Source organism: Mustela lutreola, chromosome 2, assembly GCF_030435805.1.
Source record: "Mustela lutreola isolate mMusLut2 chromosome 2, mMusLut2.pri, whole genome shotgun sequence".
Taxonomy (NCBI): Eukaryota; Metazoa; Chordata; class Mammalia; order Carnivora; family Mustelidae; genus Mustela; species Mustela lutreola.
In genome coordinates, this window is record NC_081291.1 from 82,473,837 (window position 1) to 82,501,785 (window position 27,949).

General features: G+C 38.6%; 1 protein-coding gene across 1 annotated transcript in view; it reads right to left on the reverse strand.

The window, feature by feature from the left end:
- RARB (retinoic acid receptor beta) overlaps positions 1-25,669 on the reverse strand; it is a 378,824-nt gene extending 353,155 nt beyond the window's left edge. Inside the window, exon 1 of the mRNA XM_059162464.1 lies at positions 25,255-25,669. Coding sequence (XP_059018447.1) covers positions 25,255-25,432 — 178 coding nt within the window. The 5' untranslated portion in view covers positions 25,433-25,669. The remainder of the gene's footprint in view (positions 1-25,254) is intronic.
- Between the last annotated feature and the right edge of the window lie 2,280 nt (positions 25,670-27,949).

Consider the following 27,949-nt stretch of genomic DNA (forward strand, 5'->3'; position numbering starts at 1 on the left):
ACTTGTGATCTCTCTCTGTCAAATAAATAAGTAAAATCTTAAAAAAAAAAAAAAAGAAATACAGATCTTCAGATCCTTAGGATTTAATTCCAAAAAATAAAATATACTACCCCTATGAAGAGTCTAGATTCCGTACATTTGCTCATTCAACAAATATTTACTGAGCACATTGATGTCGTTTGAAGCTAGTAGAATACCCACAGGGAATAAAAAAGACAAAAATCCTTGTTCTTTTGGAGCTTTTGTTCTGGCAGAGGCAGAGAAACAAAATAAATATGTAGATGATTTGGTATATTAAAATGTCTTAGTAGTACAGAAAAAATGAAGCAGGTGATAAAAGGCATACTGACATTTTTACTTTTGTTCTGTAATTTTACCAGTTATCACTCCTTTAAAAATGAATAGTTGTTTTTTGCATGTTTTTTGGTAACTATTTTGTGGACTGTGTAAGAACACTGAACTAGGAAAGAGGAAATGTGAGTGCATGGCCCAGATCGGCTATTTTCCTCAGGCAATCTCAAGTTTCTCTTCATTAGCATAAGGACCCTAAACTTGATCATGTATATTCAAAGTTCCTTCTCATTTTAATCTCACGATTCTGTGACTGGAAGAATGAAACATTGCTTTCTAAAGAGAGAAGCAAACAACAGGAAAAGAAAGATGTCAGGGACAAATCTCTTCCTTTCCTGGAATTCACTGTGATCCACGTACACATGGTTGAGTAGCTCTGAGCCCAAGAACTGTCCCATGCCACATGCCTGGGGTTGACTACTACAAAGTGACTAAAAACCGATTCCAACACTCAGGGTAGCCATCAGTCAAGATGAGTTTGAAATGTGGGTGAGGAAAAGTAAAGCCAGGGTTTGGGGAATCTCCTGAAAGATACAGGCATGATTGGGGATCCATATTTTTTACAGGAAGAATAATTCAGTAATTAGGTTCCCTCTAACCTACAGTGATTCTCAACAGATTTTTTTGTCTCATTGGGCTATCGTGCTGCATCTGAACACTATCAACATGGTAACTCACTTTTCTTTCAATGGTTCCTGAAACACATACGAAGCTTAGAATGAAAAGTTTTCTCGATGGGCATGGGGATGACCCCTAGGGATTTCTTCAGTTAAGGCTCAAAATAAAAAACATACTTAGTAGACCTAAGCTGGAACTATATCCCCAGGCAAATGACCTCATTATCCCCTGACCAACCAGCAAAATATTGAATATAACACATTAGCAATTTATACATTTTTACTTGAATGTTAAAATGTAACCCCAATGATTTAGGAGTAAAAACTTGAGTGAGCCATAGAGATTGCCTCTTTAAAATTAGAAAATTTCACTTGAAGAGGCCTTAAAATATCAACGTAATAAGGAAAGGACACCAGGAATTTAGATTCCGGAGGGAGGTCTTTTAGTGCATGGGCAAATGGAACTGGGCGTGGGGGTCATCCAAGATGGACTATTTCCAGGGGTGGTAAAGTAGAGATGGGCAAACATTCAGCTATAATATTAGTCTATATAGTATATAGATATTTGGGCAATTATATATACTAGAAAAGGCATCTGAGGGTAGCCAGTATCTATGCTGTTTTCAAAATGTTTGCAGTGATTCATTCATCTCAACTGCCAGTAACTGCAGTTCCCAGTGAGAGGGCTTTCTCTGTCTACCAGCACCCATTTCCACTGTGGTCTGGAAGCACAGAATGCTGGGCAATGAGCCTCTTTACTGGAGAACCTCAGTCAGTCAGTGGGCTGCTGGGTAAATCACCAAGCTGCTTGCTCCGGGGTGGGGTCATCTAGATGCAGGTTCTATATGGTGTCCCAGAATTCTCCTGAGGGATTAAGTACCAGTTGCCCACAAGGAAATTTGCATGATAGTGCATACTCCCTTGGCTTCCCAGTTTTACCAGTCTTCTCCTCCACTCCCTTAATTTCCTGCACCACCTAATATAACTAGTTGCACTCAAATCTTTGTCTCAGAATCTGGTTCTAATGGAAACCAAACTAAGAAGCTGAAAGATGCAACTGGAATTTTCTTTTTTTCTTTCTTGGCCGGTCAGAGCTCCCCTTGAATGATATAATAATAGCGAGTCATAAGAAAGTCCCTTAAAAGGCAGGCACTAAGGAGAAGTTTTCATCTATAGATATAACAGATTTTGCACATCAGAAATTCTATTAGTGTAGACCTGATAACGTACTCTATAGGTACATGCTGACCATGATGAATGGTTTTGAAATGATTCGAAGCAAACAGAATGAAGGAAACATAACCACAAAATTCCCCAAAAGCCTTGTTCACTTTAGTTCACCAACCCCAAATAATTGATGTAAAATTGAGTCACAAATACTGAAACACTGATTCTAGGAAATTAACAGATTGAATATACCTCAGATATATACAGCTTTGAATATTTTATGGTAGTTGTTTATATTTTGATATTATATCAATACCCATGTTTTATGAAAGCATTGTGGTTTTTCCTTTAAGTATGTGATTAGATTCACAAAATTTCTATATGTAATTGTTACTTAGATTTATCTAACACCTCTTTTTTCATTCTGGGAATGAAACTATAATTTCACAATAAGTCAGTGGTAAAATACAATTCACTGAATTGAAATTCACTAGCAAGTTAAATTTTTAATGCACCTTTGTTCCATAAAAAGCATTTTAAACTCAATGAACTTTATAAGGTGTTAAGAAAATTCTTGGAAATTCAGTAAAGATGAAGAGAACAGTAATAGGAGTGAAATTTGATGGATTTAGCTAGAGTAAATGCAGAAACTGAATATGATATTAGGGATAACCAAGCGAATGCCACAAGTCCTTTTTTTGAATCATATTAAGAAATATTACTTTAGCATATTACTATTGAAACCTACCAGCCAAATCCAATGACGTTAAAAATTTATTTCCTTAGCCCATGAATAACTAGAATAAAGCTTTTTACAAATTATAGCATCAGAAATTGAACATAGAAGATACTGCATATTTTTAAGTGACTTGATTTTAAGAATAAAGGCCCCCATTGATAAGGAATTCATTAGTAGGCATGTAAGAAATAAATATCTGCAGGTGAAAATGTTTGGAAGAGAAATTCTCCTATCAAGGATGACAGGGAGAATAGGCAACAGTGTGTGATGTCATTTCTGAGGTACTACAAAGATCTTTTGTACCAAGAAAAATCTTGTCTTCAAAATACTGATGTCAAATATACACTTCCCGAGTCACCTTTTGATATTTGCAGGTAAAACCTGTGTTTCTGTTAAAATACCCATTGGGATGTTTAAGATAATAAATCTCATTAGTCACCTGCCCGTTCGTATAAATTAGCAAACTTTTCCACCACCTCCCTTCAAGCATGCCTGAATGAGAAGTCAGGAGAATCAGGAGAAGAGCGTAACACTAAGTGTTCAAAGAGGTCCAGACCAGCGCAAACATCAGAACAATTTGGTACTGGGATTCAAAGACATCAACAATATCCTGCAGTCTAATCCTAATACGCAAATATTTTCCTTCAAATTGCATAACTAAATAATCATTTTACTAACTGGTTAATCACATAAATAATTTTAAATATTGATTTTTTAAAAAACTAAGTATATAGCATGTAAATATCATATAAATATATAAAACGTACAGATAGTCCATGTTTTATATATTCTTCATTTCCTTTTTTTCCTTTCCCATCTGATCATTTCCTTTCTTACTCTGAAAAGCAATAATCTATATATATAACTGAAAGAAAATTGTTAAAACATCTCCCTATAAAACCTATCATAACAGCTGCTAGCAAGAGAATATATTCCAAAGTAGCAGGAATAGATAAGGGGAACAAACACTAAAATGATGAACAGTGAAATTTGATTATTTCTACTCTTTTTTATGACAAATTTATTGCTTAGAATGAAATGCTGACAAGCAATTACAATTGAGTTAATTGAAACATATAAAACAATAAAAAGCACAATCAGATTGCAGTTTGATAGAACAGAGAAGTGATTTCTGAACTTCTTAGGGTCTTAATGTTTTAATGTTCTTAACTTTTTACTCCAGTGCTAGCAGATTTATTTTTTTGTTTAAAATTAATTTTTTTTCTAAAGATTTTATTTTATTTATTTGTCATAGAGAGAGAAGCGAGAGCAAGCACAGGCAGACAGAGTGGCAGGCAGAGGCAGAGGGAGAAGCAGGCTCCCTGCCAAGCAAGGAGCCCGATGTGGGACTCGATCCCAGTACGCTGGGATCATGACCTGAGCCGAAGGCAGCCGCTTAACCAACTGAGCCACCCAGGCGTCCCAAAATTAATTTTTTTAAAGACTCCTTTCTACAGTGGAACAGTCTTTGAGATGTCTAAACACCCAAGGCAGGATGGCTTCTATTTCACAAGAGATGATTTTTCTGTGGTTTAGGTAGAATGTAAAGTCATGGGTTTGAGGAAAGGTGGGATTGGTGGAAGAGAGAGACAAACAATTAAGTCAAAACAGTCAAAATCAAAAGGGGTGGGTTGATTGACCAAGGGAGAGAATGCTTTTCTATTGCATGCAGTGTTAGCTACCACTTGGTTTCTTTTTGCATATTTGGTAATATGGTGAATGAAGCTTTACATATTGCTTTTTCCATCGACATGTCCTAAAGCCAGATTTATTACGAGCCTCTTTTTAGAGTGTGTAAGTTTCATGAGGGACTGACTCTGTTTCATTCACGTGTATATTCTAAGTGCCTTGAGGAGTGCCTACCAGGCATACTGTATACCATACCGTGGGTGCTCAGCAAGTGTTTGTGTACAATGGACCAGGCTCCAAGTCAACCACCTTTTTCTGAGGTTCAGTAAGACCAGTTTACAGACACTTGTATTTCTCAATGGAGCCTGCTGACATTTTGATCAGAACAATTTTTTTTGTGTGTGGTACGGGCCCTTCTGGTGCAGTAAAGATGTTGAACACACTTGGCTTGGCCGGCACCCATAATCTGCCAATGGCAGCCTTCAGTTGTAAATGACAAACCAAAAAAGGCCAAACCTACCTCTCCAAATGCTTTTAGGGGACAGTTCTACCTTCAGTTATGAACCACAGATGGAAAATATACATGGTAAAGGGAGACACTAAATGCTAAATCACTAAAGAACATGGTAGGTTCTTTACACAAAGTTTTAAATCTTATTAGAGCCATATTAAAAGGTCACACTTAGTCTCTATGTAATATTTTACTGAATATTTACTTTATTTTCAGTAATTTTTCTTCCATTAATCAAAGAGGATTGTTAAGACTCCTGAAGCCCACAGTCACTTTGCCCTTTTACTGCACAGAAGTGAGATAGTCACTGAGTAGAATGGAATGTGAAGTTTCAATTACTTCCAATAAGAAGTAAATTTTCAGCAGTAATTGCATCCTCTAGTTTACTTATAAATACAGATTTATCATGGATTAATCCTCCTACCTATTTTCAAAAAAGGGCAAAATTAGACTGAGGTTGGTTCCCAGAGCAAAATTTTTGAGTAAGCCATTCCATTCTTGAAAATTTATCCAAAGAAAAATATTTTCTTTGAAAGAAGAATATTTTAAAAATATTTTAAAAGATGGACATAAGAAGGAGCACCTGGGTGGCTCAGTCCATTGAGCATCTAACTCTTCATTTAGGCTCTGATCACGATCTCAGGGCTGTGGACTGAGCCCCACATCAAGCTTCATGCTTGAGATTCTCTCTTTTTCCCTCTGCCTCTCCCCCTTCTTGTGTGTACATCCCTTCCCTCAAATAAAATCTTTACAAAAAATGGACATAAGAAAAAACTTGGATGTGAAAGTTATTATTTTCCACATCAGTAGAAAAAAAAGGAAACATCTTAAATGCTGAAGAGCATATAATAATTTACCTCCACTCCACAGAATGTCATACAGAAACTAAAACAATAATGACGAAGCACATATTATAATAATAAAAGGAAAATTGCTGTAAAAAGAATTTTAAGTGCTTTATAGAACATACATAAAAGGAACTGGACTAAAACAGAAAACTGGTCGAACAGAGTAGAACTGGATAAGAGAGAGAAAATGCAAAGCACAAAGGCAGGAAATCTGGGAAATGATCACCATTAGTCTGTGTTTAAAGTGAACTACACAGGACGCCTGGGTGGCACAGTTGGTTAAGCATCTGCCTTCAGCCCAGGTCCTGAGATGGAGTCCCACAACGGGCTCCTTGCTCAGTGGGGAGCCTGCTTGTGCTTTCTCTGACAAATTCATAAATAAAATCTATAAAAAGAAAAAAAGAAAAAAAGTAAACTACAAAGGTGACTCTAAGCCTCCCAGGAAGCAGCATTGAAAGGGAGATGTGATCACCAAATGAGTCTCAATGCCATACAATGATTTTTTTTTTCCCTCACTAGAAACATGACTGTGTGATAGAAAATGAAAAAGATCTTTCCCCTCTAATGGCTCGTGAAGACAACGTGTTGAATAAAGCAAGCAATATCTTCAACAACATTCAACAGAGTAACAAGCAACAGCATGCATTTGTAATAGAAAGAAAAATAGAACCATAATTAAAAATGGTCTTTGCTTCAAGACTACCGTGATATAAAACTGTGCATGCATATGGGCCAAAACCAAACTAAAAGTGAGGAAAACACAGTTTAACTTTCTAGAGTTATACTTTAGATAGATTACACTCTGATATATTCTGATGCCCCAATATTGGGACATTGATGAGCTATTTTTATTCAACAAACACGTGCTTTAAAATAAATTATAAGCTAGGGTATCTAATAATTAACATGAGAAAGCCATCCAAGTTGTAGTGGCTAATGTCTAACTATCTTCATTATAAATATAGTCCTTGAAAACACAGTTAACTCCCCAATATGATTGACTAATAGTTTTAAAGCAATTATATTCATCTCTACCCATCAAAATCTTTTTTTTTTTTTTAAGATTTATTTGTTTATTTATTTGATAGACAGAGACCACAAGTAGGCAGAGAGGCAGGCAGAGAGAGAGGGGGAAGCAGGCCCCCCGCTGAGCAGAGAGCCCGATGTGGGGCTTGATCCCAGGACCCTGAGATCATGACCTGAGCTGAAGGCAGAGGCTTAAACCGCTGAGCCACCCAGGTGCCCCCCATCAAAATCTTTTTAAAAGGGTGGCAGGAAATCTGGAGAATAATGTTTATGAGGGGCCCCAGGAGGCTACAGTGCTTCCCTCTCTTTGATCTATAAATTATTCAACTATGAGAGGTTATTTAGTTGTATTGACAGAATGTTATCAAAAACGTTTGTGACTCCTATTCTGATATTTACAGTCACTGGGGGAAAAAAATACTATCTTTATGTCCTTTAAAAGCCAAAGATGAAGAATTATGTAAATATTAGATTTTGAACACTCAAAGCTCTTAGCCATTGGTACACTTCTGCAAAGCTGTTTAAATAAGCACCTCCTGACTCTGAAATATGTCAACACTCAGTCTATTCCCCAAAAGGACTCCGCATTCCCTGCCCCCTTCCTCGCCTGTGTTTATGTTTAGAGAAAACCTATACATCAGCAAATTCACCACATTCCTTGACTTTGTAATCAGAGACAACAGGGGGATCTTTCTCCCTACAGAGTTGCCATCCAAGCACATTACTGTGCCTTGTTACACTGGATTACAGAAAATTTAATCTCCACGGAGAGACCGTAATTTGGGAGCATAGAACTCCTGGTTGGGAAGGTACCATTTCAAGTCCTTGGGTGGAGGGTACAAGCTGATTCAGTCTTCTACTGCCCAGCTTGGTTACTGTATGCAATTCAACAAAGTGGTTTCAGAAGCTCCATATGGATCTTTCCACTTACTCCCTCACATGCTTTGGGAAGAATATTCTCAGTCATCCATTTGGGGATTCTTTCCTTCATTCACCAAAATTAGTCAGACTCTCCCTGATGAAAGACATCATCTGAAGTATAGTTGGAGAAAATGTGGGACTCACACTCAATAAGATGACAGTTTCATGGGAGGGGAAAATGTTTAAACTGCTAACCAACCACTTATAAGGTAGAATAACTGAAATTCCTTATTAGCGGCAGAACACTCATGGGGGGAGGGTCCAGAGGAAGTACATATGAATCCTGTGGGAAACTTCCACTCAAAAGAGGAGAATATTAGAAACACCCCATTGTTAGTGACAGAATCTATGTGAGAAATAGGGTTACCTGGAGCTTTTCACATTTTCCCTCCCACCCTTTGGAATAAATGTCCGCTTCTCCCCTAAGAGAAATATGAAAAGTTGTGCTAGGGTCTTTACTAAACGCTAACCTCTTCTCAGGAACTTTGTAGTTACAGAATTCTTTTTGTCTTCTATTCACTTGAACAGCGGGATAAAGAGAAGAGGAAGAAGACGGGCAAAGCCCCAACACGAATGCATGCAAACCAACCAGTTGCCTTCAGGGAATTAATGGATTCTGACTCGATTTATCACAAGTTTCTGAACCGGATGACTTTTTTTTTTTTTTGATGGCACATCTGGCAACATCATAAAACCTCCAAGTCCCAAGTGATTAGACAGGAATTACTTTTGTAAATCATTTATGACTATTACTGATGTGAGCTTATTCTGAGCAGCAAGCGACAGAAGTAGCCAAGGACAAAGGAAAAAAAAAATCTGGGGGTGGGGAGAAGATCCTTTCTCTTCAAGATGCCTTTTAGAAAGGGCTGCCATTTATCATCTGAAACTAGAAAATTGCCGTCATTAATAGATTGGAATTAATTAAGCATACCTCAAGGAATCACCCAGCAGTCTCTTTTTCATTTGCCTGTTAAAGAAACACATTCTTTAGTTGAGCAGTTGAAGCTTTCCATGAAAAAAATGTGGCACCCCGTGACCTCGGAGAGAACTTGCCAGTTAAACCTCTCCTGCTGGGCTCTGTAATGCAAGTCCACAATAGGATTAGGGAATACATCATATTTCCCCTCAAATAAAAACATCATATTACTGCACACATCAGGACCTTAATGACCACACAAAAGAGGGCTTCAATATTTAATCACATAAAATGTCTCCTCCAGTCCCAGTTGAAAGTGTGTTTCCGGGGGATGCAGCTGGGGTGGGGGAGGGCTGGGGTGCAGGGGAGTGCATTCACCCACTATTCCTTCCAGTGGCCCAAGAAGATTAATCCAGCAGATGACAATGCATCCTTGAATCCAGTCGCTTCTGCTGAGGTAGCTGTCCTTCTATGACAAAGAGTCTTCACTCTTGATATTATTATTTTCCATTTTCACTTTCTCTTCAAGTACTTCACATTCCTCCTCTTCTCATAACTTCCTGCCTCCTTATACATGTCCCAAGCTGAAGCTCTATGCAGGGCACCTCCAAGCAGTCTTTCATTCAGTGTTAATGCTAGCCCTACTTCCAGGCAGATAAAATTGGGGCCGCACAATGCCAAGAGGACAGGCAGAGGGGAGATGATTTATCCAAAGGTCATACAGCTGGGTCACATGCAGGTTTTTCTGACTCCAAGGTCTATGCTTTTAAATATGCTGCTCAACATTTTCCATGATCTGGTGCCCTTTGGCGTGGATTCAGAATTGTTCTGTGAGGGAAAACCCTATTCCTACGGGTGGGGCAGACCTTCAGCTCCTTGGTCCTTGTCGAGGGAGTATAACCTCAAATTCATGGCTTTTCAGTGCTCACAAAAATCCTTGGCCGAGGAAAACAGTTTTTATGGAGAACTGCCTGAAGGCTATGAAGACCATTTATTTATCTTGACACTCTAATATTTATTTTTGGATTAGGTTCGGATTGTGAGAGAGCTGTGTACCTGGAGACATTGTTTGGGACCCCCGCAGGGACCTGCTTTCCCTGACTGAGCTTTGGAATGATTAATTTGGCCTACATTGAGGGATGTTATTAAAAACATGAACACACATAAACAGAGTTGGATTTACTATATCTTTGGGATGTGTTTCTCTAGAAGGCTAGGTGACTTCATTTTATGAACCCTATCAATGATATGACTGTGGGGACCCTCTTTTTGGGATAGGCTTTTAGGTCATCTGAGCAACGTTTATTATATACCTCGTAGGATGCATTTTAATGCACTGGCCTCAAGTTGGTTTCAATCCATTTTCCTAATATTTATTCTCTCTTTCCCCAAATATGCTTCTTTATAATTTTTTAAAAGGTATACATATATTTTTTATAAGCTGTCATAAAATTTTTTCTCAAATAAAATAGGATATAAATGAGTTAATTAAAAAATATTCACCAATTTGTAGTAAAAAATGATATCTATAGTTTCACATAGGTGGTAATTATGATTTATATATATAGGGATGCTAATAACATTTATAATCTAACTGCAATCTGTTAGCACAAAAGAGGCCTTGGACATGGCTGGAGTACACGGATACCATAGCTTTCAAGAAGCTGAGAGAATAAGTTTCATACTCTAAAATATTTCCTTGGAAATTCTACCCCTGCTGAGCCTCTACCACTGTGAAGCCAGGACCTTAGCTTAAAAGTTACTATTTCAAAATGCAAATGTTCCTCTGAAATGAAATGAAATGTCCCTTGGAAATGAAATGGACTCAGGCATGAACACCTTTAAGGGGACACCTCAAATACTAGGATAGTGATGTAGGTAGAATACTTGTTTCAGGTAAATTAACTGAATTAACACAATAAAAAGTATCTCTACTTTTATTTAGTGAGCATCTACTATGGGTCCGGCACTGAGCAGTGAGGTGATCAGGGTGAGCATAACCCCTGAATAAAGACAGAAAGAATATTACGGATAATTCCATGATCCAGAAATAAAAACTATGAATATGCTCTTCAGTCTCTGTCCTAAACCCACAAAACACCCGCCAAAGTATGCAATATATATCTGCTAAAATAAAAAATATTAAGTATTCTGAATACCTAAATCTTAATAGTTAAAACTTTTACTGTTCTATAAGTTCTGTAACTTGTGTTTTTCACTGAGCATTTTCATGTCAATATATTCGTTTCCCCATCAAAATTTTAAAGGTCTGCTTATTATCTTCATTCTCTATTTTAATCAGTCATCTTTTATTAGTGAGGAAGGTTGTCTCCAGCTTTTCTTTTCTTTTTTTTTTTTAAATAAACAAGTCTGTGCTAATACCTATTTTCCCAAGCATGCTAAAACATTTACTTCTTCCCAATAAATTCACAGAAGCAAAAATGCAAAGCCATCAGTATGAATATTTTAAAGCCCTTGTCATTTACTGTAAAATTATTCCATAGAAAGGATGTATCAATTTTCATTCTCCCCATCAAGGTTGCACTGAGTGTGTTTCTCTGCAGCCTGAATAACAATGGGATCCTTCTTTTAAATCTTTGCCTTCTCCTTAGTAAGAAATAAAATCTTAATTTGCATTTCATTTTTAAATTTGCATTTGTACCATTACTTTTAAGACTGAAATTAAAAAAAAAAATTTTCGTTGGCCATTTGCTTTTTTTCAGAATGTGAATTTTCGGTTTCAGGCTACTGTCATTTTTCTCTACCTTTCCTGTCTTCTGGTTCTAGCACATCATAGATTTAATGATAGTTTATCTTTCTAATATATATTTGATAACTGCAAAAACAAACCTAACCTATGTGCATACGATACAATATACTAATAGGTATTTAACATTTAGAACTGTATTTCTTCTGCTGTAGACTCCCAGGTGCTCTTTCTCTGTCCCGCTCACGTACCTATTCTGCTTAACCATTAGGAGGTATCTGGTACCTGGAATTTGATCTTTATCATTTTCTTCTTAACGGACAGTTTCATTACATATATTTCTCTAAACAGTACTTCTTTTGATTTTATAAGAAATATTACCATCCTATATATCGCCAAAAAATTTGTTCAACTCAACACTACATTTCTGTGATCTCTCTATGGTGTTGTCTAGAACTTCATCTTCAGTGATGGATAGTATTAAATTTAGTGACTGTGCCACCGCTTATTTTTGCATTTGTCTGTTCATAAATATTTGGTTGGTATCTAATTTCCTACAATTCACAAACAGTGCTATTTATGTTTCTCAAACATAAATCCTGGTATTCCTATTAGAGATATTCTAGGATACTTTACCTAGAAGACGAATGACTCAGTAGTAGGAAATCTTAGTATTCAATTTTATAGGATATGTGAGCCATTTCCAAGATGATGACAGCAATTTAGACTCTCACCAGCAATATATCTCACAGTATCTGTTGACTGACATTCTCTCCAACACTTGGTATTGTCACCACACTTAAATTCATGTAACTTGTATGCATGTGGACTTGAGTTATATTCCCTTAATTATTAATGAGAAGTTGATATGATATGTTTTAATTCTTTTTGAGTAGGATAAAATCCACTGTATCTTTTTGGTTTGAATTATTTGTCTTTTTCTTCTGATTCTACAAGTTCTTTACGTATTCTTTATGTTCTGTCTTTGCCCATTGTGTTTGCAGTGGGAATGCTGGATTCCTGGAGTCAAGTCTTGTCTTTTTCTGTTATTTTAGAGCACTTCTCTGTTTGCCCAATACCAGTCACGTATCTTTACTTTCTGTCCTCAAAGCAGGGATCAAGAAATTGTGGCCAGTACTAAAGATCAGGTTAACCTTTGCAGCAATATGTATATACTTAACCCATTAGGGGATTCAGAACTGAACAAAATGCTACTATTGGCTCCTTTTATTTTGGCTTTGGTTCTGGAATAAGATTTTTTGTGGAAGAAGAAAGAAATCCTAAAATTGCCTGTAGGTGATCAGAACAATAGTCAAGGATGATGTGAAGGCCACTTCATATTTCAGAGATTTCCATCAGAACTCATGGAAATCCCTAATCCCTGTCCTGTCAAATATTCCTTTAAGTCATTCTGATAAAAGGGGTTTGCTAAGTATGCTGAAGGAGAGCCTTTCATTTTAACCATGTGGTCATCATTGTATGAAATGTCAAGACAACTTTTTTCCTTAAGTATCTTTCTTTGGACTGGCCAACTTCACAACCATTCAAGCACTATTAGAGTAGCTTGATATTAGTAGAAGCAAAACCATAAAGCTTGAGAAATGTCATTATTACACACATCATTGAAATTCAGTCAAGCATTATTTGAGATGGTTTACAGAGACAAAGTGACCCGCAGAGCCTGCAGGCCCTGAAAAGACAGGAAGGTTCAGCTTTTGCCTAAGTTCTCCAACTCTGAAAGGAGCTCGTCCGTGAACCAGAACCTCGAATACACATGTCTTTCCTGGATGTGGCTTCTTTGTGATCAATATAAAATTATTCAGCAGACCACAGTTACTCATGAAAGAGAGTCCTTTCGAATACTCAAGTGCCAGACCACCTCCTGGCGAATTCTGGCTTAGAGGAAAATCTTGGCAAGGTACAAACTGGGACGTGAAAACTTCCATATGCCTAATTCAGACTTCTAGGAAATATGAGAAAGTACCTGTGCGTGGAGAACATTTATGTTTTGGAAGCAAGTGTAAGAATGTCAGTCTTGTGACAGCATCGGTGTTTGCGAGTGCAGAGGACAGGTAACAACAAGGACTCCTACTACTGATAAGGTTTTTCACTGTGGCAGCTCTGTGGTCAACAGCATAAGCACCGGTAACAGGACAGTGCTGGTAGACTCTTCCATGCGTCATCTAATGGACATCTCACTGTGACCCTTGGAAGTTATCCTTATTATCCTCATTTGACAGGTCAGGAAACTGAAGTACACAGAGGTTTTAAAAAAACTATGTTCCAGGACCTAGGTTGGGGGCTGCAAAGAGCAACCTGCCTTGCCCCATTTTTTAGACACCTCCCACCCCCAAATTCTTTCCATGAATACCATTTTTGGTTCAACAGATGAACTTTTCCTAATTAGTATGGTTGCCTTTGACTGTAAGCTCCCCAAGGTTAAGGGTAGCATGGGAACAGTACTTCTCAATAGCATGACCTTTGGCAACTCACCATAAATAATGGCCACATAACTTACTGCTGTCATTAGTGCCCATAGGGTCACAGATGATCACTGTCCTTCATCCCAGAACTCCCTAGAAATTTTGTTTCATCCAAACCTTTGCAAAACTTATTGGCATTTGGCAAAATATCTTAACAACATGCACTCTCCTTGGAAAGGGGTCATTTTTATCAATAAGATGGCTTTTTGAGATTTTAACAAACTGAACAAAAAGCAACTCTATATATGCATATTTTCATATTCTTAAATTTATCTTATTATAGAAGAAGACAGTGGCCCAGGCACCCACTTTCCAGAAGGGTTTCATGAGGCCCAGAATCCTGAAGCTTATGCGTGGCACAACCTTAGGTGGCTCCCAAACTATTTTAAAATGCTTTTGGTCGTAAGTAACTAAAAAGTCCCAGATATGGAGAATTAATGGGGGTAGGCATAAAGACCATGGTACAGAAGGAAGTAACTATAAGACAAAACTAGGTCTAAGTATATAAGAGAAGAGTACAGGATTGAAGGAAGAGTGCCGGAGTGCCCAGGGCTGCTGGATGAGCAAATAACATGATGTTTGAGATAATGAATAACCAATAATTATAGTAAGATCACTGCCACCAATAAACCTTCAGTGACTGGAACTTGAAATATGAATTTGTAATATGAATGATTCTTCTGCAGGACTCCATAGGTTCCAATATAACAATGACGAGTAACTCTGCAGAGTCATGAGGCAAAATTTGCTCTTTAAAATTAAGAGCATAACAGATATTAAAGAAAATATGTGAAGGTCAAGAAAAGGGGTGGGAATTTAGCATCCAAGGATAGGACCAAAATAAAACCAGGGAATAGAGACATATTCATTAAAAAAATAAATACATAACCATTGTGATTCATGATCATGGACTTGTATCCACCAGAATCAAGGGAGATTGGCTATGAAGGGGGAAAAAAACAAAAACAAAAACAAACAAAAATCACTATCCTGAAATAATATTCATTAGTCCAAGCCAAAGCAGCCACATAATGCAGAAAAAGTCAGTCATTATGAGCATAAAATTATGAGAAAATAGCTAAATTACTAGATTCTTTCAGAGGGGGAAAAGATCAAAAGCACAGCGTTTCCTTCTTCAATGGTAGGAAGGTAGAGTTTCAAATTAAGAGTCCTTATTAGTTCCCTAGGACTGCTATGGCAGAGTACCCAAATAGGTCTGGATAGCAGAAGTCCCAAACCAAGGGGCAAGCAGGCTTGCTTCTTTCTGAGGACTGTGGCGGGAAATCTGTTCCACGCCACTCCCCTACTTTCTGCTCATTGGCTGGCAATCTTTAGCATTTCTTGTCTTGTGGAAGCATAACTCCGACCTTTATGTGGAACTTTCCCTTTATCTCTGTTTTTCTGACTGAATGACCCCTTTTCATAAGGATACAGTCATATTGGATTAGGCCCCACCCTAATGACTTCATCTTAACTTGATCATCTGAGAAGATTCTAAGTAAAGTTACATTCATGCACACTGAGGGTTAAGACTCCAACATCTTTTGTGATATGCAAATTCAATCTATAATAGTTCTGATAAATCCTAAAATGATGTATCACTGGAAGCAGAATTTTTTTTAAAGATTTTTATTTTATTTATTTGACAGACAGAGATCACAAATAGGTAGAAAGGCAGGCAGAGAGAGAGAGGAGGAAGCAGGCTCCCCGCTGAGCAGAGAGGCCGATGCGGGGCTTGATCCCAGGACCCTGGGATCATGAACTGAGCCGAAGGCAGAGGCTTTAACCCACTGAGCCACCCAGGCATCCTGGAAGTAGAATTTTTTAAATTTAAGTATAATGAATACAGTGTTACCTTAGTTTTATATGTACAGAATGATTATATAACACAATATAATGATTCAAAAATTCTATACATTACTCTGTGCTCATCCCAATAAGTGTATTCTAAACCCCATTCACCTGTTTCATCCATACCACCACTTTCTCTCTTAACAACCACCAGTTTGTTCTCTATATGTAGGAGTCTGGTGTTTTTGTTTGTTTGTTTGTTTTTGTTTTTGTCTTTTTTGTTTGTTTCTTAAATTCTACATACATGTGAAATCATATTTGTCTTTCTTTGATTTATTTCACTTAGTATTAAACCCTCTAGATCCCTTCATTTTGTTACTAATAACAAGATACCATTCTTTTTAATGGCTGAATAATAGTCCTCTGTGTGTGTGTGTGTACATGAAGTGCATGCTCATATACACTGCATTCTTATCCATTCATTTATAGATGGATACTTGGGTTGCTTCCATATCTTGACTATTGTAAATAATGCTGCAATAAACTTAGGGGTGCATATATCTTTCTGAATTAGTGTTTTCATTTTGTTTGTTAAGTAAGTACCCCATAGTGGAATTACTGGAGCATAGGGTAATTCTACTTTTAATTTTGTGAGGACACTCATACTCTTTTCCACAGAGGCTGTACCAGCTTGCATTCCCACCAGCTCTGCACAAGGGTTTCTTTTTTGCCACACCCTCACCAATCTTTGTTATTTCTTGTGTTTTTTACTTTAGCCGTTCTGACAGGTGTGAGATGATACTTCATTGTTGTTTTCATTTGCGTTTCCCTGATGATTAGTGATGTTGAGCATTTTCTGGAGGTAGATGCTGACATGATACACAAGTAAGAATCAATTACTCTGATAAATTAACCCAGCAAACCATCAGAGATACTCTAAGGTGCCTACCCAATACCTAATACGTATGTGCAAAATAAAATACTGGAAGAGTAAATTAATGAATAAAAATACATTTGATTCCCTTTTGTATACCCTGGAGACATGGTTTACAAGAATTGGGGCAAGGAAGGACTGGCTGGTTCCTTGCCGGCCCCGCATGCCTTCCAAGATGGGGAGCATGAAACACTTTCCTACTGTCCACAGGTTTTCTGTTTTTCCCAGTGCGATGCTACTGCCCCATACCCAGAATAATTGTCAGATTTGGTTTTACAAACCTTTTGCTGTCCTTTATAAACTTCCTTTCAATAGGTAGAACATTTACTTTCTGAGCAGTGTAGTTGACCCAGTTGATTATTCTTCCCTCATTCATTCATGTGGTCATTCATCTATCTATCCACTCATTCCAGCAATCTTCAAGATACTGAATGTACTGCTTCTTTTAGTAACATATTTTATAACACCTGCTTTACTATCTCAAAATGGAAGTCATAAATAATATAGCCCACCTATACATATAATTTCAAAGATATCGATATATGGCCCTGACTACAATGTCAAGGATGAATTCAAAGAAGGTTACTTTTTTTTTTTTTTTCCCCAAAGATTTTATTTATTTGTCAGAGTGAGAGAGAATGATCAAGAGAGTGAGCATGAGCAGGGAGAACAGCAGGTAGAGGCAGAAGCAGGAACCCCGCTGAGCAAGGAGCCTGATGTGGGACTTGATCCCAGAACTCTGGGATCATTATCTGAGCCAAAGGCAGACACTTAACTGACTGAGCCACCCAGGTGTCCCAAAAGAAGGTAACTTAAAATAAAATAAGTGTTATTTCAATATATAAATGCTCAGGCATAAGGAAGCAGTAAGAGCCTTGCCTCCACATGCAGAATTACAGTGAATATTTTACCTACAAATGCAGATTGATAAAAACAGGTGGTATTGGTAAGTCAATTATGAAGCATACCCTGTGGTCAGTGACATGATTATCTGAAATTGGAAATGACTCTTAGAAACATTCCAAACAAAATAAAGATCTGCCTACTCTCCATCTACACAGCAGTTATAGTTCTAAATAATTCACAGGATAATAAAAGCACATAATATTTTGCATTTATATGTAAAAATGGAGTTATGGGTAAATTCAGTTAATCATAATTTATTTTGGGGGGAGTGTTCTTCACATGAACGTCTGGTGGGACAGTGGGAAGGCAATGAGGATACGAAGTAATTCTTTATTATTTGCAACTATTGTGCACAGTGCAAGATGGTCAGCCTCCTAGCTCCTGCTCCCTAAATGCCTAGAGTGCTACCAATCATTGTGACGTCCATAAGTACCTCCGCAAACTGTCAAAATCCCCCATCAGCAAGATCCATTGATTTGTCATTCTGTGAACCTTAAATGAGTTTCCATTGTATACCAGGCATCAGATGAACAGATGAGTAGAGAAGGGAAAGCTAGGAACTAAAGACAGCAGAACAGGACATGTATAGTAAATTAACACATGCACAGTAGGTACGTGGTGGGCAGGGGTTGATGCAAACTTTTTAAAATCAAGGCCTTAGAGAGTAGAGAACAATCAGAACAATCCAAATGATTTGGGGTGATTATGATTTCCCCATAGGGGTGCAAGATCCTTAAAGACAGACAGAGTGTCCTAAAAACCTTTGCAATGCCTCAATATCCACCTCTAACATGGAGGTGTGAAAAGAGGACTGGTCAGAGCAAGAAGAAGTGAAATCCAGTCTCGTCATTTTTGTCGGAGCAACCTTAGGAAAGTTAGTTATTTCAGTCTTTGATTCTCTGCTTCCCTTTTTCCAGATGGTAGACAGAGGTAATGCAGTTAGCACACTAAATAAATGATAGCCCTTTTAATTCTTATTCTCATGGCAAAGGAAGAAAAGCAAGAGTGCTGCTAGTACCACTGGCCGTTGGTTGGTCTGGTGGCCTCAAGTTCCTGGAGACCACACAGCAGGGTCAGTGTCTTTCTCCTGTCTCTCTCTCTCTTCTCCTCCATCCTTCTTCCCTTTCTTCCTTTGTTCCCACACTTCCTCTTGCCTCCTTCTCTCTCGCTTCTTTCTTCTCCACTAAAGTTACCAAAAACCCTTCAAATGTTGGAGGGAGCCAAAATAGAAAATAGAGCTCTTAGGTGGAATAGGGGCCTGTATTACTTTGATGACACAGCATGTGTCAGAGAGCTTCTGTGGTACTGCTTGGGACATATCCTGAAGATGGCCCAGAGGGCAGCCATCTGGTGGCAATTTTACCTGTCCTCATGTTCATCTACCTCGTATGGGAGGTTAATCTCCTATCACTCAAGGTTATAGGCATGAGTTTTTCATCATTAGGACCAAAATAGTTCATCTGAAATGTACAGGAGCTGTAGATTGATGAATTCATCAGGACAGAAATTTGGAACACATGGAAAGTCTCATATGTCATAGCCAACTCAAAGCTATTAGAGTGATTTCAATTTTCAAAGGTTCAATCTTCCTAAGGTCGAAAATTCTCTTTTAAATGTCTCTGTTTAACTATCTGATAAACAGAATTTCTAAAGGAATCTATTATTAATCACTCTATTTCCTCCATTTTTGGTCTTTTTTTTTGTATATATATATATATCCCTAGGAATATATATATCCCTAGGAATAATCATTGGCAAAAGTAAGTAGAGGAAACTCCATGCGTCTTTTTATAATCGTCGGTGTAGACTGAAATCCTATTTCTATTCAAGAACACACTGCTAGAGTTGAGGTTCTCCTTTGGGCATTGTAGTTAATTTGATGAAACTGAACAATAATCTTTCTATTTCTAATTCATGCTCACATATTCCTGATCCCTTAGGGGTAAAGTTCAACAAACAGAATGAATCCAGCTCCTCATTAGAACTATTCAAAGGATTACATGTTGTACTCGACCAGAGTCTGGGGAAATTGTAAAGACATCAAGAAGAAGACACACAGATTCCTTTATTATTGGGGAAGAGAGATACTGCCTTCAAGTAATCAATTCGTGTCTGCCTTTAAGGAAAAGACTCTTGCATAGTACCTCTGTGGCTGTAAACCTCTGAAGACCACTGAAAGAGTGAGATCCTACCGGAAACATAAACTTCTTCTAAAACATTTAGGTAGAAGTGTTTGACCTCCCTAAGCCTCAGCAACTCAGAGGTACTTAATGACCAAAGGCAGATAATATGAGCAAAATTGTTATACTCGGTTTACTCAAATTCCTAGCAATTTTCTTTGACTTATTTTATCTGGTTTATAAAAAAGGTGCATGTGGACCATACTATTAGACTTGACATTCACTAAATCCCAACAACATACTAAGCCCCAGATATCTTAAAACTAGAGATGGTCTCTGTCCAGTGGGGTCATTTTTTATGCTTAAGGACAAATATAACTTACAGTAGAAAGAACACAAGGCTACAGGGCAAAGGGTGCTGGATAAGTGGAATTAACCAGTTGGTTTTAGTTACCATGAATCTGCATATAATCCAAACACGACCAACACCTATGGGCCAGTTGTCTTTAACAAGCAGTACAGAATTCCAAACTGGCCACACACCCTGCTTTAGACAAGCTGCATGAACATGGCTTCTCTTAAGACAAGTTATGGAAATAATACCCATTTATGTCCTGTCATTGGTAACTCTGAGACTCACAGTCTGTCTCTCCAAAAGGCTGGGATTTTTATTTTTTTAAGTGAATAGCCCATTTTGTGATATTTGACAGGACAGCACTTTCTGATCATTAAAGAAGCAGGGAAAAGAACTCTCATTTTAAGATTATGGAGTTAAATGGAGATCATTTTGAGAGAGTCTCTGAAGCCAACACTGTTAATAATATTTTCCAGCTTACAACAACCTATAAAAAAGCACATGTGTGGCAATAAAATAGAACAAGCAGCCATGAAAGGAACATAAAGAGAGACAGACGGACAGTTGTCCAATTTTCACAGAGAGCTCTGGAACATTAAATTTTGAGTGTTCCCTGGCATAGTATATCAGGCTTTCCTCCTGTTGGGAGTCGTGCTTGCCTAGAGATGACAGGATCTCTGCCTGTAGGACAGAGCTGAGCAGAGCCATCCACAGTGACTTCCTGACAAGGGGGCCCACCCTCAATTCCTTGTGTGGATGAAAACCAATAGCTGCTTCCACGGTAATGGCTGGAACTAAAGAGGTTGTGAATTCCTTTAAATGTCCTTATCTCTAAAGAGTCCTTGAAGCATCACGGGAAAGAGATAGCCATGGAGGAGTTGTGGGATTATCTGAGGGTTAAAGCTGGCCTCTTTACCCAACACACTGGGAAAAACATTCACTTAGGGGCCCCAAGATTTGGCCTTGGCATCTGGTGCCAACATTAACCAGCTGTGTTAGGTCTTTACTTTTCCTAAGCCTCACAGTTTTCATCTGCAAAATGGGATTATTGCTAATGGCCTGGCCAGAGTATCAGGAAGCCATTAAAAAGATTAAGAATGACTACATTAAATGCTTGGCGGATTATACACTGGTGCTCAATACATGCTAGTTTTTCTTATCACTTATCTTCACTCCCTCTTCTCTTCTAGGTCTCCAGATTTCTAACCTCCTAGAGAACTCCACAATGTGAAGATTTAAGTCAGAATACAAAGACAAGGACATACACATACAGAAAATGTTTTCAGGCCACTTCTTGCCTGAAAATATTTATTTTCCTTTACATTAGAAAGTTCTAGAGAGCAGAATTGCTGAAAAGTGGCCACATCTTTCCCTCAGAATTGTGAGTGGTTACAAATGGTCAGACCAATGGCCAAGTGCTCCATGCTACATAACTGGGTCCACCAGTGGCACACGTCAAGGAAAGATGTGCTGTTGGCTGCAAAGGACCTGAGGAGCAGGAGAAACTCAGAACTGTGACATCCAGAATCCTTAACCTGCCTCAGTTGTAAAGGCCTTGGAGACTATCTGAATGGACCCCTTTCTAGTAACAGCTTTTCTTTCAAATTCATACATGGCCTTTATCCCTAAAACATTTGAATACTATTACTATAAAAGACTATTCTTTAAATAAAAATAGTTTAGAGTTGATGGAAGAAAAATTCAGAGAGGTTAAATGACTGTAAATGAGAAGGTAGGTCAAGGACATTTTTATATATGGGACTGCAGGGGGTGGGGGAGCGGTGTACTTTAGGAAAAAAGATAAAAATGTACAGAGTTAAGGTTGTGGGCCTTGAGACCAGGCTGGCTGGAGAATCAGAAGGGAACGGTGGGAAGTGTCAGGAGGGGAAGTAATATCAGTAGCTGCTACGGAAATTGTTCTCACTAGATTTTAAGGTAGAAGGTTCTCAGGCTTTTATAATTCTATGGTGTTGAAAGAACGTTGTTACAGGGGTAAGAGAATTTATTCTTTCTGGCTGAGCTGCAGAATCGGGATGTGTACAGATTATGAGAGCAACATCGGCAAGTCCCATAGTCCAATAACATGACCTTCTTTATGGAGTCATTCCCCAACATGCATTCCAGGTCAGCTGGCTTTTCCACCCAAACATGTGTTTTGTTAGTTATTGAGATTTTATAGAATTCGGCTACCTCCCTAAATAACCTCAATACATGAATAAAACTCGACGGTTGATTTTAACCAAGAGAAAGTATAACATTTAACTTTTAAGACCTTACCCTTCTTCCCAGTCTTTCTAAACCTCAGGCTGTAACAAAGACAAAAACAGCTCCCTGTTCAAGGGCTAGCTAACAGACTGCACATTAACAGTGGCTTCTTTTAATGATTTTCATCTGAGCGGCTTTTGTGTACTTTGTCTGTAGCAAGAAATAATAAAATAAGATACTAGCCAGGGTATAAAGTTAACCGATTTTGATGTTTCCCGCCTGAACTTTTGGCATCTTGTCCTTTTTCTGCCACTTCTCCAGCCACCTTACGGTGTATAGTTTCCTCAGCATCCTCTCCCCAAGGCCCTCAGAAAAACAGTAATCATTTCTCTTCCCTCTTCTGAACTGCAAAAGGTCTCCTCCTAAAGGCTGAATCATATAAAATTGCTAATATTTGACCAATTCTGATCTAGAAAAATGACAATTGTGTTATGGTTCAGCGTAGTAGTGATGGCATCTTATGCCTTATTATAACTCTGAAATGAAAAAAATAAACTTATATTTAGAAGTAAAAGGAGTGGGGTGCCTGGGTGGCTCCATTGTTAAGTGACTGCCCTCAGCTCAGGTCATGATTCCAGGGTCCTGGGATCAATCCCCACTTCAGGCTCCTGCTCGGTGGGAGCTCCTCTCTAGCCGTGTCTTTCTCTATCAAATAAATAAATAAAAATCTTAAAAAGAAAAAAAAAAAGAAAGTAAAAGGAGCCTTAGATATAATCTAGCCTAGCTCATTCAGGTACAGGCCTAGCCACTGAGACTCAGAATGGCATAAGTAGTTAGAAGATCAAATATCCCCAGTTAGAGAACAGAGCCAGATTACATTTAGTTTAACTTGACTCCTATCCCAATGTTCATATCTCTATGGCATGGGTCAGAAAACGTTTTTGTAAAGGGCAAGACAGTAACTATTTTGGGATCTGTGGGCTATCTGGTGTCTAACAGTGTAGCATGAAAGTAGCCTTAGACAATATGTAAACAAATGAGTGTGGCTGTGTTCCAATAAAACTTTATTTATAAAAACAGATGGCAGGCTGGATTTGGCCCACAGGCTGTAGTTTGCCAAGCACTGCTCTATAGAATTCTTAGATCTAAAAATATCTGCAAGCAGATGGGTGAGGGATTTGTATACTGAAACTGTGTTCAAGTGTTCCTGGATGCTAATTCAGCAGAAAGATCTTACTATCCTCTGTATTTCCCTTAAAATAAGTACCTAAAGTAGCCCAAAGTTTCTGGGACCTTGGGGCTACTGCTGCCTAAGGGTTTTCCATCTGCAACTTTACATCACTCAGGATGGGAATAGCACTGCCTTAGCTCCTTGGCTACATCTACAAAATATACTTGTGATCTGAGGAAAGAAATATAATAGAATGTGCTATCCATCAGGCTGGCTGACCTATGGAATTAGATACAGGCCCTCCTGGGCAGAATTTTAAAGCTTTAACAATCACGTAGCCAGACTGCTTCATGTGTTAGCTGAAGATCACTTCATTTTATCATTTGCATGTTGGGTGAACAGGGTTTGAACTGGCACTTGGGACAGGAAGATATTTTGAATACAGGCACTTTTTCTATTTCTCCTGACAGCCAAGAAACTACTTTGGCTATATCTACTTTCCATTTGAACTTGAGAAGCATGGGAGAATGTTATTAAGCAATTTCAATGTCTTTATTGGTCACACATTCTGGTTAGAAATCCAAACACAGAAGGGAAGAATTATGATCAAGTCATACAAGGAGGGAAAATCAGTATACATCAGCCATGATAGTAACTATGATTAAAATCAACAGCCCTATAGGAAATCCCTCTGTCCAGCTGTCTGTCCATCCAACCATCTACCCAAACACCCAGACATCAGAACATCCTACTGTTTCTGAAGGCACCATACCATTTGCTGAGGAATCCCAGTCAGGCGGCACGAGCTCCCTGCTCCCAGGGAGCTGGAGTTGTAGTGGAAGGGAGAAGTGAACGCACAGAAAACACGATACGAAAACAAGGCAATACTTCACAAGAAAAAATTGTGAGGACCAACGCACTACTTGGAGGAACTTCTTGAAGAGTAGTAAAAATTGAAATAATCACCAGGTAGAGCTCTCAAGAGCTACTGGGGAGCCATGAGAGAGCCTGGAGCAGGCGCTTAGGCCCCTAATGAAGCTCCGCGCCCTAAATTCGCTGTTTCATCTCCAGGTGCCTGGCCCGCCCACCTAGTTCTCAAAGGCGGGGGAGCTCACTGGCTAACCAAGGCTAGTCCTAAAACAGGCAGAACTTAAAAAAAAAAAAAAAAAGAAAGAAAAAAGAAAATCACATAATATGGATGCTTTCTATAAGTCAGTCAATATCAGTTTTGAAGAATTCTGACTACTTTTATCTTATATATAGTACTTTATATCCAACATTCTAAAAAGAGAACAGCTTAGTATAGAATCAAAAGTGAACAAAGACACTCAAAAGAGCTGATGTGATAGGAATTAAACAATTAAAGACACTATCTATAGTGTCCATATATATATATATATATATATATATATATAGTCCTTATATATAGTGTCCTATCTATAGTGTTCTTATAGGAGAAGAGTTAGAGATTCAAAGACCTCATAGCCAAAATGGATGTTAAATCCGGCATTATTAGCAGCAATTCTTATAGCATCATCTTCTGACCCACTGTTCGCATTCTTTATCAAGTGGCCAGTTTCTTCAAGAACGCTGGTCATATCCGCTGACTATGCTTGGCATGGACATCTTATGAAATAGAGCAAAACACAACACGGTTTCAAATGGACCAAATTCTAAAACGCACCATTTGTCTCTTTCAAATGATATTTCTGCAAGAGAACTAAAAGTACAATCCCAGACCCAGAGAAACCAAAACCCAGTAAAATGAAAACTCACCTTGGATGGGAACCATCCTGTATTCTCTGGTCCATTAAGCCAACCAACCGAGAGAAAAGAGCAAATTGCTGTGGTACTTACTTGCAGGGGATGGGGTACTGCATCCACTTGGAGGAGGGTGGCCATGCAGGCCATGGAGGGGAGGCAGGGAAAGTCCTCCGATGACTGGTGGGAAGAGTAACGGGTAGGGCGCGGCTGGGTAGTGAGTCATGTGTCCATTCACTGAGGGGACAGGACATGCGTGGCTACTGGTGGTCATGTTTCGGGCCTCACACGACGGAAGGTGCTCTGGGGCGGAAGCACATCACTTCAGGTCTTCAGCCAAAGTGAGGGAGGTAAACTCAGGGCCAGTGTTGAGTCTGAGGTGTCTTCTGGGCCAAAGGGAAAACAGTTCAACATATGACCTTGCTTCTTCTCAGCATGGTTTCTCCGCCTCTCATTTTGCTGTGTTGATTACAGGAAGGATGCGTTTTTTGCTCAGCTGCTCAGTTTAAGGCTGGGAAATGCTATCACTTTAAAGGTCCAGAGCTGCTAATTCTGTCAGGAAAAAAAAAATGTGTATATATGTATATGGATATATAAATTTCACAAGTCAAAAATATTTTCTTGTTTATCAAGTTAGATGAAAAAGCTCAGGTATTAATCTAGGACTCCTAACTCCCTGCTGTTCCCTTATATTCACTACTTTTATTTTCTTAAATAGTAGTATAGCATAAAACTAATACACAATTTCAAAGTAGCCCTGACCATCCAATATTAAGTAATCATGTCCCCCCTACTCCGGAGTAATCTTTCTTGATATTCCTTACTCAGCTTAAGCTTTCTCCATGGCAAAGAAATTTTTGTGAGAGTGTTTTTGCCTGTCTCCCTCAATTAGAATATGCTCACTAGAAGGGCAGAATTTTTCTGTTCTGCGAACCGCTGTGTTTTTAGCTCTTATAAGGGTACCAGGTAGGCCATTTGCTGAATGGATAAGTGTTTTTTCTTGCTTCTTTTAGAGAAAGTGATTGTTTTACGATGTTATAACCTAGGTGTTTCCAAAATGTTACATATTTTATCTGAACAAATTTGGGATTTCAACCCAGCCCTTTGGAATGAGATACCCAACAAGATAAATATAATTGTAGGCAAAAACTGTATCCTAATGAAAGGATCCCCCAGTAAAACAAAGTAAGAGACACAGCTAAAGATCAGTGAAATACCTGATATCTGTTTCTTATTGTCAATAGTATATATCTTTCTTGTAAGAACACCATCTTTGATCCATATAACAGCTTTGTCTATCTGTTCGATCATCTACCTGTCGAATCCTAACTTACCAGTCTATGCCAGGTACTAATGTAGGCACTACAGATACACAGTATGAAATGATGTTATTGTGGTTCCTGTCATCACAGAGTGTCTAGTTTTAACAGCTCCTGGTTATGGTCACGTTGTTAGAGAGGGTTAAATTGCTCTGCCCCTACAAAGGACATGCAAGGAAGGCTCAGCACCTAGGACTCCTTGAGACTGGGAATGGAAGAAGCCTGAAATGAATTCTAGGGTGGGCTGGCTTCCCAGGCTCATTTTGGCCCCAATGACCAATACTCAGTGAAAGTCCCCAACTCTGGAAGCCCTGAATGTAAACCCATGTGACTCAAAACAATAATCATATGGCCAGGCCAGCTCAGCGTCACTGTCAAGAGCATGATTCTTTTCTTTTTTTTTTTTTTAATGGATTCCATTTCTTTTTTTTTTAATTGTTTTTTTAAATAAACATATAATGTATTTTTATCCCCAGGGGTACAGGTCTGTGAATCACTAGGTTTACACATTTCACAGCACTCATCATAGCACATACCCTCCTCAATGTCCATATCCCCACCACCCTCTCCTGTCCCCCACCCCCCGCAACCCTCAGTCTGTTTTTTGAGATTGAGTCTCTTGTGGTTTGTCTCCCTCCCAATCCCACCTTCTTTCATTTTTTCTTTTCCTACCCCCCAACCCCCCACATTGCATCTCCACTTCTTCATATCAAGGAAATCATATGATAGTTGTCTTTCTCCAATTGACTTATTTCACTAAGCATAATACCCTCTAGTTCCATCCACGTTGTCGCAAATGGCAAGATTTCATTTCTTTTGATGGCTGCATAGTATTCCATTGTGTATATATACCACATCTTCTTTATCCATTCATCTGTTGATAGACATCTAGGTTCTTTCCATAATTGGGCTATTGTGGACATTGCTGCTATAAACATTCGGGTGCACGTGCCTCTTTGGAGCACCACGTTTGTATCTTTAGCATATATACCCAATAGTGCAATTGCTGGGTCATAGGGTAGCTCTATTTTCAGTTTTTTGAGAAACCTCCACACGGTTTTCCAGAGTGGTTGCACCAGCTTGCATTTCCACCAACAGTGTAGGAGGGCTCCTCTCCAAGAGCATGATTCTAGAGCCACACCACCTAGGTTCAAATCATGGCCCCACCCCACGGACAGTTATCTTACTTCTCAATATAGCAGTTTTTATTGTGAAATGGGCATAATAATAGAATTTACTTCAGAAGGTGGTTGTGAGCCGTAAGTGAAGAAATGAGGCAACACGAAGAGAAGCCAAGTGCCCGGTGCGGAGTCAACACCAAGTTAAAGTCAGCTATTCACACGTGCGTTGTCTCATCAAATGATATGCTTCTGAGAACGAGCTCGCTGGAATAGACAAGAGGTTCTGGGGTCAGGGCAGGAGGAAATCACAGCACCATCATTTGAGGAAAATATCAGGACTAAAACTTTTGT